The sequence below is a fragment of the Lycium barbarum genome, chromosome 5 (assembly GCF_019175385.1).
Source record: "Lycium barbarum isolate Lr01 chromosome 5, ASM1917538v2, whole genome shotgun sequence".
Taxonomy (NCBI): domain Eukaryota; kingdom Viridiplantae; phylum Streptophyta; class Magnoliopsida; order Solanales; family Solanaceae; genus Lycium; species Lycium barbarum.
The window spans coordinates 10050670-10063759 of record NC_083341.1 but is presented as its reverse complement, the minus strand read 5'-3'; the positions used below and the strand labels follow the sequence as shown (position 1 = coordinate 10063759).

Genomic DNA, 13090 nt, shown 5'->3' with positions numbered 1-13090 from the left:
GATTTGATGATTAGATGCTCTCTCCAGCAATGACATAAGTGTTAATTTGTTTATACCTTCTGAGTTCTTAATTTTTTTTGGTGGCTGGTACAGTATTATTATTATTCCGTTTTTTCTTGTATCGTAAATATTTTTTATATTTTTTTAACTTCTAAAGCCTCTAGCCTACAGTATTTTATCTGGTAATCCCCGAACGAGGGTATAGCAAAACTAAAAACGGAGATATTGTTTCTTTAGCTTTTATCAAGGATATGCTCTTGTGAGTTTGAGATGCAAAGATTAAATGAATCGACCTCCAAGGCCATTGATTGTGTTTTGAGACTTTAGGTTTTATATGATAAAGCTAATTGAGGACAAAAGCAAATCATAGCAAGTTGTTTCTTCCCATCTGTTTAAATGTTGATGGACAGAGTTATTCAATACATGTATTGGTAGGAGATAATAGGTACCTCTTGAAATTAGTCGAGGTGAGCTCAAGATGATTCAAACACCACAATATTTTTTTTCTTTCAGAAAGCTAGTTGACAACAAAGCCATGTTCTTGAAGCTCAGTCAAGCAACCAAAGGGAAGCAGGCTTGATGCATGTGTTGTGTAGGAAATAGGAATGTTTATGCTCTCTCTCCTTTCCTCCATTAAGAAAAGCATAGCACTAATCATAAGTGGTATTTGACTAATACACTTGTCCCTTCTTTAAATGAGTAATTTATGGTTATATGCTTTTCGCAGTAGTAAGAGTGGAGTAATTGAAAAAAAAAATCCACCTTGAAAAATATTCTGGAACAGATTTGTTTAGCTAAAGTGAAAGAAGACCAAGAGAAGAGTATTAGGGTAATTGTAACGCACACTTTGCCATTTCTGTAGCGTCGACGTCTTTATGCATCGGATTATAGGCCTTCTACTTCGTTCGGCTTCAAATGTACTTTTTGCTGTTTAATTTTGGGCAATTTGCACGACTGTCCTTATTCAGGGGTGGTCTTTAATTTTTGTCCCTCAAATTGCTAGTCTTTAATTTTTGCCCTTCGCATAATATTCCGATTCTGGGTTTGAACTCTGGCTCAGTAAAAAAAAAAATAAATCACAAGATAGAGTTTCGTAGTAAAATTAGGCCTATCCGGGCAAAAGTTAGGCCTTAAGGCAAATTTTTGACCAAAATTAGGCCTTAAGGCGTAATTTTTGCCCGAATAGGCCTAGTTTTGGGCAAATCTTAGGCCTTAAGGCAGAGGTTTCGCAAAAGCCTTGCCTTGTGATTTTTTTTTTGTATTGAGCGGGATTCGAACCCATAACCTCGGATATTTTCGGTCACTTGTTTAAACTAAGGGTAAAAATTAAAGACCAGCAATTTGAGGGGAAAAATTTAAAGACCAGCGCCTTTGAAGGGCAATCCACAAAAAAAAAAAAGTTTAATTCTTGTTCATCATGACTCATGAGGATTAGTCCTTAACCCCCAAAATATCAGTCATATTAGATATTTTTTAGAAGAGAACAATATACCAGAGAAAAAGACTAAAAGAACAGGACAAGAAAGAAGAAAGACTGCTCGAAGAAGATGCTATCTCTTCTAGGATACAACAAAACATGCATGTCTGTGGTCACAACTGTCTTAATTTCTTCTTGATAATAGTAGTATCGGGCCAATTTGTGCACACATCAATTATTCCATAAGATATCTCTTATTTCTTAGGGATATCGAGAACTCTGCCAATCAAACCAACTAAAATGAAATCACTTGGCGTTTTTTTGCCTCTGCTAGAATTTGAGTTTTGATGTTCAATTCCATAATTTTTATCTTACTTCATTGATTGTTACGCCACACTCTCTTGAGTAGACGGTCAAATAGCACAAAGTGTGGATTCAGCCATTATTCATAGTTTATAACATGTTTTTTGCCTTTTCATGGAATTGACCTATGCGATATCAAAATATGATATATATATATATATGGTATGAAAAGTAACTTTTATTTGAAAGGCAGAATAGTTTGGGAGGCTATTGTACTTGTCCTGATTTGTCATCCCGGTTTTTGTACTCTGTGGAGTTTCATTTAAACCCCTGAACTTGTTTAAAACATGTATTTTAAAACTTCTAACCGTTGACCGAGCTTATGCGACATTGATATTTTCAACCCTCTAACTGTTTCGAACAAGTTTAGGGATCTAGATGAAACTCCACGGAGTACAAACACCGGAATGACAAATCAGAACAAGTACAAGGGCATCCCAAGCTATTCTGGCTATTTGAAGAGCAAAATAATTGACACTTCTTTTTCCCCTTTTCTATTCTTGTATATGAAGTATAGGATTCATGTATAACATAGGATAAAAACTAACAAAATACTTACCAAAATGTAAGAAGTCTAAGATTTAAAGTTCTTAATAATATTAAAGGGATTAATGTAATAAGTTTTTTCTTAGAACGGTGGTGCCTGGGCCAATTTATAGGCACATCGATTATTTCATTGAGTATCAACCGCTTCTTACTTGAATAGAAATACCAGATAACTCTGCTCACACTGTACTTCCTAAAGTGACATGTTGCGTAATAATCCGGGGCCAAAATGACATATTTTTGCAGCCATTAGCCCAAAATAGACTGTCTTTTTTTTTTATACCACAATGGGTATTTCGTTGGATAACCAACGAAATACCCACACAACACTGTTCCGGTGCCGAACTAATGAGTTGCATTTCGCTACAAGTGTAGCGAAATGCAACAATTTTTTTTTTTTTTGCATTTCGTGAATATTAGAACGAAATAGGTTTTTTTTTTTTTTTTTTTTTTTTATATATTTCGTGAATTTGAACGAAACTGATTTTTTTTGTATTTCGTGAATTAATTCACGAAATATAACTGATTTTTTTTTGGTATTTCGTGAATAAAAAAATGAAATATGGAAAATATATATTTTTTTATTTCATCTAAAAACGAAATTGGAATATATATATATATATATATATATATATATATATATATATATATATATATTTGCATTTCGTTGGTAGATCAACGAAATAGGATAATTTTTTTTTTCTTATTTCGTTGATATACCAACGAAATAGGAAATTATAATTTGTTTTTTGCATTTCGTGTATTAGAAAACGAAATAGGATAATTTTTTTTTTGTATTTTTGTATTTCGTTTATATAAAAAAAATAGGAAAATAATTTTATTTTCATTTCGTTTATATAAAAACGAAATAGGAATACACACACACACACACACACACACACACACACACATATATATATATATATATATATATATATATATATATATATATATATATATTTTATTTTTTTATTTTTTTTATTTTTTATTTCATTCATATACCAATGAAATAGGATGAATATATATATATATTTTTTGTATTTCATTTATAGGTGGAACAAAAAATTTCGTTGGTATATAAATGGAAAAAAAATTATTTTCTTATTTCGTTTTTATATAAATGAAATACAAAAAAAATATATATATTCATCCTATTTCATTGGTATATGAATGAAATAAAAATATATATATATATATATATATATATATATATATATGTATTCCTATTTCGTTTTTATATAAACAAAATGAAAATAAAATTATTTTCCTATTTTTTTAAATAAACGAAATACAAAAATACAAATTTTTTTTATCCTATTTCGTTTTCTAATACACGAAGTGCAAAAAAAAAATTATAATTTTCTATTTCGTTGGTATATCAACGAAATAAAAAAAATATTTTATCCTATTTCGTTGATCTACCAACGAAATGCAAAAGAATATATATATATATATATATATATATATATTCCAATTTCGTTTTTAGATGAAATAAAAAAAAAATTATATTTTCCATATTTCGTTTTTTTATTCATGAAATACAAAAAAAAAAAAAAAAAAAAACCTATTTCGTTCATTAATTCACGAAATGAAAAAAAAAAATTAAAAAAAAAAATCAGTTTCGTTCAAATTCATGAAATATAAAAAAAAAACCTATTTCGTTCTAATATTCACGAAATGCAAAAAATAAAATAAAAAATATTTATTGTATTTCGCTACACTTGTAGCGAAATGCAACTCATTAGTTCGGCACCGGAACAGTGTTGTGTGGGTATTTCGTTGGTTATCCAACGAAATAACCATTGTGGTATAAAAAAAAAACAGCCTATTTTGAGCTAATGACTGTAAAAATATGTCATTTGGCTCCTGACTCTGGCCGGTGGCCCTCCATATTGCACTATGTGGTATACATTTACTCTTGGATTCACAATATCTTCTTAATTACTTCCTATTTGAATTCACACTGAATAGATATATTGTCAGCGTTCACACTGAATTTTGTGTGTACTCATTAGTTCTTTTCCTTTCGTCAATTATGGCTTCTTGGAAAATGAAAGGTGAAGAAACTGTGTAGCCCACTGATAAAAACAAAAAGAATGGGTCCATGCGTCTTCTTCATTCCTTCCTTGAATTGGCTTCCAGACAAAGAGTTTTAACGACTAAAACGTAATAATGCAATTTGGTTGGATAAGGAGTTTAAGAAAGAAATGTGAACCTTTGAAATTTGTAATTTAAACATAACATATTATTTTTGTGGGTATAAGATTTTTGAAACTTCTCGTCAGAAACATGCTATATTATATTTTTGTTGCTACATAAACTTTTCATTACGCTTAAGTGAAGATTTTAAAGTTAAATTGTTTTGAAATATAGAAATGCCTTTTTCTTTTTTAAACAACAAATAAGAATCAACAACAACAACATACCCAGTGAAATCTCACAAAGTGGGATATGAGGAGGGTAGAGTATACGCTGACCTTACCCTACCTTGAGAGGGTAGAAAGACTGTTTCCGGTAGAAAAGAACACATAAGAAAATGAAGTCATATAAATTGGAATAGGGGCCAAGAGTAATTGATAACATTAATTGATATCCCGGTGAACAGAATTATTAATTAATGTTTATCATAAAAATTCAATCCTATCGTGAAAAAGATCCATTTAGAAAATATATAATGCCTATATGAATTCTCATTATCAATTTTGAGTACTCAAAAATTTGGAGTTCTCTAACGTTAGAAGCATCTCATCCCAAGCGGGATCGTAATGAGGAAATGAGATCTCTTGCCCTCTTACAATTTGAATAAAAGAAAATGACGTTTTTAAATTTCTTATGTGTTTTTTTTTAGATTTTTTATGTGTAAAAAATGAAGATCTCTTGTAAAAGGGTCATATAACTAAAAAGAGTTTGTAAAGAGCTAAAAAACTATTTCTCCCGATAATATTGCTTCCAAATTTTCATCATACTCGGTCTCGACGTAATTTAAAGTATGCAGTATGCTTGTATAAGAATGTCACAACATACTTTGTGTTATGAAATTTTGTCATCATATGTGATTATATCTACGCATATGGATAAAAAGGACTAGAGGAGAAAATATCTTACTAGCTTTGTTTCTTATTCCACACCCACAAACGTACTGATGTCGTTTGAGCAGGCCAATCTATTTTGAATTTTGAACCTTTGGATATATTCAATCACCAAATAGACCAAGCAAATCAAAGTGTCATCCTCTAAATTAAGTGCTATTATTAAGATCTTAAAAATGAAGCAACTGCAAAGGAAAAAGGCGTGAACTAAAGTTTATCATTATAACAGTAAAGATACAATTTTTGTCACATATAAAAATAGAGAACATTAATTACTCTCTTACATGATATTAAATCATAATGATTATCTATTATATATAACAGTAAAGTCATATAATTTTATTATTATGGCAATAAAGTCACCGTAATGGTAGATTTTATTGTTTTAGTAAGTAGTTTAGTAACTTTATGTTATACTGGACAAAATTAATTATTTTTACATGACAAAAAATAGTTATATATGAGTAGTAAAATTTAATTAGTTTAATGAGATAAAAAAAATATAATTTCACTATTATGGTTAATATAGTTTAGTTACCATATAAAATTACCAAGAAACCAAAAAAAAAAAAAAAAAAAAAAAGATGCCTATGCCCCCGTTGCATTTATGATTTGTCTTGTACTACAGTTGTATGAACTCTGCAAAACAGAACCATTCAAACATAATGGCGGAGCCGTCCCTGTACATTCACTGAAATTAATTTGTGTACTACATTAAAAGAAGTTTCTTAATATATGCACTGGATATTGCATCTCTTAAAAGTTTCCAATTACCTCTTCATAATTTTAATTCTCCCAAATTAAAATTCTGGTAAGCTACTGTTCACACATATACACTTGCTCTGCATAACACTTAACGACTCTATCTTCCTTCTTTCTCTATAATTTGTGCGTGGGTGCCATGCTAATATTCTCTGTATCGTTCCTACTTTCTCTACAAATGAAAGAAAATTACTGTCAACAATACCTTATATGACCTTACCCCTCTCCATCACCGTTATCACCATCACCATCATCGCACTAATAACATCCTTCTTACCATTTTCTCATTCCCTAGGTAGTTCCTCCACCACATTCACCATCATCTCCTCCTAACCAGCTACCAAACGACCCCTTACAACTTTATCTTCCTTCTTTCTCTACATTTCTGCGTGTCATTCTTCCCCAGGTGTCATGCTGATCTTCTCTGTATCGCTCCAATTTTATCGTTCCTTCTTTCTCTGCAGATGAAAGAAAATTACTCTCAACAACAATACATTAGATGAAGTTACCCCTATCCATCACCGTTATCACCATCACCATCATCACACTAATAACATCCTTCTTACCATTTTCTCATACCCTTGGTAGTTCCTCAACAACTCTCGCCATCATCTCCACCACCACTATCTGTGGCATAGTAGCTTCTCAACCTGTACAAAGAATCCATTGCTTTTCACAAAACCAATCAACACCTATACTCCCTAACATCTCCTTTAGCTCCATTTCTGGTGGACTTAATGGCTTAACCGCCGTTAAAACTGACGGTTCTTCACTTATCTTCTGGAAAGCCTATAGTTTACAACCAAAAAGACTGTTTTTCAGTTACTCAGCTTTGTTAACTACTGTTACAATGGGTGATAGTCAAATTTGCGCCTTAATGAACAGTACTCAAAATGTTATATGTTGGAGAGACGAAGACTCAAAACAACCAAACGGGTCGTTACAGTTTATGTCGATCTCATCTGGATCGGGATTTTCTTGTGGAATTTTGAAAATTTCAAGAATGGTTGTATGTTGGGGAAATAATAGTATTCTTGCTTCAGTTATCCAATATGAATTTGATAATTTATCAATGGTGAATATATTTGCTGGTGGAAGGCATGCTTGTGGAATGAATACCACTGGATTTGTTATCTGTAAAGGAGATAATACTAATGGTCAATTAGATATTCCATCTAATTTTGCTTATGAGTATTATGGATTAGCTCTTGGAGTAAATCATACTTGTGGAATTTTGAGAACTAATTATACAGTTGTTTGTTGGGGTGGAAATGGTGTATTTTCAAGTAATGTTACAAAAGGTGTTTCTTTTGAATCAATTGTTGCTGGTTTAGATTTTACTTGTGGATTAACAAGTGGCAATTTTTCAGTTATTTGTTGGGGACCTGCTTGGACTAGTAATACATATCCTTCAGGTACTGAACTTCCTTTACCAACGATTTTACCAGGCCCATGTGTTACAAGTACATGTGATTGTGGTATATATCCTCAGTCGAAAACGTTGTGTTCTGGCAATGGTAATATTTGTAGGCCTTGTGATATTTCAGTTGTAGTGCCACCACCATCACCATCATCACCAGTGTTTATTCCAGTGCCATCGTCGCCGTCTAAAGGGCTGAGAAAGGGATTATTAGCTTTTGTAATTGTTGGATCAGTTGGGCTTATTGCGGGGATTTGTACTATTGTTTATTGTTTATGGACTGGTGTTTGTTTTGGGAAGAAGAAAATTCATAATTCTGTTCAACCTACTATTGGTACTAATAATAGTGGTCAAGTTTCAAGATCTTCGACTCTAAGGCGCCAAGGGTCGAGGCTAATGAGGCGTCAAAGGAGCGGAACTTCATCTATACATGGTGACAGGGCAGAGGAGTTTTTGTTTTCGGAGCTTGTTAAAGCTACGGACAATTTCTCTTTAAAGAACAAGATTGGTGCTGGTAGCTTTGGGGTTGTTTACAAGGGAAAATTGGGTGATGGACGTGAGGTTGCAATTAAGCGCGGTGAAACAAGTGCCAAGATGAAGAAATTCCTAGAGAAAGAGAGGGCATTCGAATCGGAGTTGGCATTCTTGTCCCGACTACACCACAAACACTTGGTTAGATTAGTTGGTTATTGTGAAGAAATGGACGAAAGACTCTTGGTTTACGAGTTCATGAAAAACGGGGCGCTATATGATCATTTACATGATAAGAACAACGTGGAGAAGAGTAGTAGTATAGTGAATTCTTGGAAAATGAGGATCAAGATTGCATTAGATGCTGCTCGTGGCATCGAATACCTTCACAATTATGCAGTTCCATCTATAATCCACAGGGACATCAAGTCGTCCAACATTTTAATAGACGCAAATTGGATCGCAAGAGTTTCTGATTTTGGATTATCGTTGATGGGGCCGGAGACTGATGCCAGTTTCAGTCAGCCAATGAGGGCTGTGGGCACAGTAGGGTATATTGATCCGGAATACTACGGACTAAATGTCTTGACAGCAAAGAGTGATGTCTATGGAATCGGGGTGGTACTGTTAGAACTTTTAACCGGAAAACGAGCCCTATTCAACACTAGTGGAAAGGGCGATGCGCCAATGAGTGTAGTGGACTTTGCAGTACCGGCAATTATGGCTGGAGAATTGAACAAGATTTTGGATCCCAGAGTTGGCATCCCGGAGCTGAGGGAAGCAGAAGGAGTAGAATTGGTGGCATATACTGCAATGCATTGTGTGCATTTGGAAGGGAAACATAGACCTACCATGGCTGATATTGTTTCTAATTTAGAGAGAGCTTTGGCTGCATGTGATGATAGCCATGGAAGCATCTCTAGTAGTCCAAATTCCATTATTTCAGATTGATATCCCACGTATACATCCGTGAAAAACTCCCGGCCACAAGTATCACTAGAAGATATTTATTGGCAGTTAGAATAGTACTATTCGTGTAACAATTGTTGTTAGTGTAAACTGTATAGAGTAGATTGTTCAGTCTGTGTAGTCTCTAAGTGATTTTGTAAAATGTTTATAGCCGGAATGAAATTCTTTTCTTCCTAGAAGGATACAATCTTCACTATTCTATTTAGCATCTTCGCGATAGGACTTTTTTACTTGATTTTTTTTTTTCTGTATGTTATTCTCTCTCGAAAAATGTACGTTTTATCAACTTTACGGATGGATTTCACTCGATCAAAAGGTGCTTAACGAACAAAAATCCAATTGTTGAATTGACAATTCAAGACCATTAAAATATAGTATACGTTTGTCAAACATCAATAATAGCAGCAACCCACACGGCAACTGATACACAGGAGCTATTCATAATGTTTCAATTTTGAAATTCTGGAAATTTAGAATATTAGAATATGGATGTCAACTGTAAACAAGTCATTTCATCGCCTGCTAAATATCGAGTTTAGATGAAGCACTGGTGAACTCATCCTCTTGAAATCCTGGATTCGCCTCTGCTTGTATGCACATCGGCCATATAACTAGGTACCACTACCTTCCACTAGTATAGATATCAGGTAGCTTTGCCTACTAAGACGTAAGCCATTGAAAGGAAGTACCAAACAATTTTTTTTTTTTTTACTATAATTGGAGAATTATTTCTAAAAAATTACCTACTAGTATTTTTGTTTTTCCCTGAGGTTTTGACAACTAACTACTTCTCTATTTTGTTCGGTCCGTTCAGGTACAAATTATAGTATAGCGTTAAAGGGGTATGGTTGTTGTGGCTTGTACACCACAGAATTGAAGAGCGAGTGCCCATCCTCATAGATTATAGATTGATGGAGTAGTAATCTACCCAAGCTAAAAGCAGAGCCTAATTCAAAATTTAAAGTTTATGTAATCTGAATTTGAATTTATAGGCTATGCAATTTATTGAATATACATGTTTTGTGATAAATATATAGGGTTAGACTAAAGTTATAGAGTTCTGCCGGATTAGCTTAGCCCGGATAAAAAGATGGTCCAATATGTTTAAATTTTTGACTTCTCCTAACAAACCACAATTAATTCCTACAGGCTGAGCAGCAGTAGATGAGAAATATTGACTTTCAACATTCCATTGAAAGCCAGTCAATAAAGGCAGTCGCTCGAAATAGGGTATGATGTAGCTCTTCGATAAATGAAAATAGAACTTCGAGTTCGTATCTCTTAAATGAAATAATATGTCAAAATTAATGTAAGGTTCATTAGTTGCAAATTTGACGATTATTAATGATGTTGGAATTTGTCGATGGTCGGCTTTGCCATAGGATTTTTATCTTCTTTTTCTTATTTTGATAAATGTGTTAGCACTATTTTTGTACTTTGAAGTATTTAGGAAACAAATGAATTAGTAGTGTTAATCATTTTAACGTGTGAGAGAAGGTGAAATTAGATAATTAAAAAGCAATTGGAGGATTAATGTCAAGAAAAACGTAAAAGCGAAGAGTACATTTCGGATAAGAGTAAACATCCTCACTCATGTTTGTGTAATGTATCCAATTAAACCGGAAAAACCTTGTCCGTACTCGTTGTTTATATCAATTCAATAAATGCATGACATATGATTTTACAAATATTCTTATTATTAGACCATAGGTAATATAATAAATACACATCCTTGCTTTATTTTTTTTTGCTTAACTAAGATAAATTAACATAAATTGATATAAACACCAAGCACGGACAATAGTCCTTCAACAATTACTTCTAACAATTTTCGGAGTAGGAGAGACCTCAATACATAAAAGAGGAAAAAAATCACTTAGGTGAGTATATAACTTTATACTTTTAGACTAAAAGATAGCAATACTTGTCAGTAAATTTCTAAGAGCTTATTTGGGTTTGATGTACTTGGTGAAACAATAAGGTATAAAAAAAAATGATATTTGCTTTACATCAAGGGTAAAGGTGTAAATATATCCCTCAACTTTGCGATTTAGAGCAGATATACCCCTCGTTAAATAAGTAATATATATATATACCCCTCGTTAAAAAAGTCGTGTATATATACCCTTGCCTAACCCCCTGTGTTACGTCCCGTATTTTTATACATTGGAACAACCCGGATTAACTATGATAATTTAAGGCCAAGATTATTCCGGGATTTGAAGTCGGGACTTTTGACCATTTGATTTTATTTTGAGACACAAATTATATATGAAATTGATGGCATTGAACACTTAGGGAAAATTGGGACCACAATTCATAAAATTGGGATTAAAAATCTTGTGCAAAAAGGGCCATGTGGCCGTGTGAATTTAAAGGGGTCCCCACATTGTGTGGCCAAATTTAATTGGTCCAACACATGTGTGGACCATAGGGACATGGAGATATTTTAGTGGGAACTTAAAAATATGACCTCTAAGTCATTTCTCTTCATTTCTACACTTAGAATAAAAATTAAGAAGGAGGAGAACAACAACTCCAACCTCACGGCTAAGAGGAGAGAAAAACAAGATCATCTTTTTAGCTCCTCTAAAATTATTCCATTGATGTAAACCCACTATATTGAGGTCCCTAAGTAGCGTGGAAGCATCGTTGGAGCGATCAACCCATTATTTTCATCTTTTGAAAACCCTAGGCTATTGGAAAGTTGAAGAAGGAAGGTAAGCATTCATTATGTTTTTGTGTTATGAAGGTTATATTCATGTTGTAGTATCTTATAGTGGTTGGAAATCATGAAATATAGTATGATTGGAAGTGGGTCGTGTGATGGGTGTTGTTGTGTTGTGATTGAAATTATGAATTAATGTTTAGTTAGTTGATTGGGATCATTGTAAGGTGAAGAACAATTGAGAATCATCCATATATGTGTATATATAGTGTTGATTGAAATGGGTCACATTATATGACGATGAACGAATGAACGTCGCTTAATGTTTTAATCGCCGTCGCTATGAATCTTATGTTGGAAATGAATGTTTGTTGACTCGAAATGATGTTGTTAATGTGCGGACTGTTTTTGGAGGTTATTGTATATTTATTGTAATTGGTATATTGATGAGATAGCATTGTTAGAATGTAATTTGAGGATACAAACCATGATTTGGAAATGAAGAAAAAAAATAAAAAAAAATAAAAAAGGGCTGTCTCGGTTGGGGCTGTTTTCGGCCAGCTTGGAAAAAAAATTCGGGTTGTTGGAAATGTGGTATGAATTGCTTAGAATGCCCTTGAATATTTTTGGTAAGGATTCGGGTTGATGATTGAATGTATAAGCGTCGATTTTGGCTTGAAGGTAAGTCGTCGAATTGAATTTATGTAAGTTGTCGAAAAATGGAAAAGAAAGCGATTATTGTATTTTGTCTTTCGGATTGGTTGTCAATGTTACTAGGTTGGTTATTGTGGTTGTTGTTGTTGATTTTGAGCGAGTTAAATTCTCGGGGTAGCCTATTTACAGGGGAAATGTTGCCCAAATTTCTGTAGAATTAAGGGCGAAATTGGAATTTAATGCCCAAAGAGTCTTTTAGCTAATGTTTGGCATTTTATGGCTTATTTTTAGATCGTGGGCAGCCCGAGTTATAGTTTGGACTTAGCTTGAGTTGGATCATATTGGAGAGTGTTTGAGGTATGTAAAGCAACCTTCCTTCTTTTGGCATGCCTTAGTTTCACATAGGCTAGATTAGAGCTTTAAGGGAATTCCAAATTCAAGATCCGAGCATGTTATGATCCATATATATATTCTTTGGCACTCTTATGTATGTTTATATGAAATATGAACCATGATGTATTTGAAGTAATCGCTTTCCGAAATTCGCATAGAAAATGTTCACTTTAAGGAATTTTGTAATCTCTGAATGCCATATTTTTCGCATAGAGGCTCGGATCGCTCCAATAATTTTTATAGGAGTTTGCTTGATGTATAATGGGTATGTTTTTCATAGGCGGGCTCAGTTCGGGTCTATACTCGTCCGTGGGTCCCGCGACGCCCTTTATGTAAAT

General features: G+C 33.3%; 1 protein-coding gene and 1 pseudogene across 1 annotated transcript; one reads left to right on the top strand and one right to left on the bottom strand.

Annotated features, from left to right (window-relative positions):
- Window positions 1–6125: 6125 nt before the first annotated feature.
- LOC132640396 (putative serine/threonine-protein kinase-like protein CCR3) lies at window positions 6126–9216 on the top strand. The gene has a single exon (XM_060356978.1). The coding sequence runs from the start codon at window positions 6677–6679 to the stop codon at window positions 9017–9019; it is 2343 nt and encodes a 780-aa protein (XP_060212961.1). The 5' UTR covers window positions 6126–6676; the 3' UTR covers window positions 9020–9216.
- LOC132642963 (U6 spliceosomal RNA) lies at window positions 6538–6651 on the bottom strand (annotated as a pseudogene).
- Window positions 9217–13090: the final 3874 nt, after the last annotated feature.

Coding starts and splice junctions, on each gene's coding strand:
- LOC132640396 (XM_060356978.1), top strand. CDS start 6,677: ATGAAGTTACCCCTATCCATCACCGTTATCACCATCACCATCATCACA.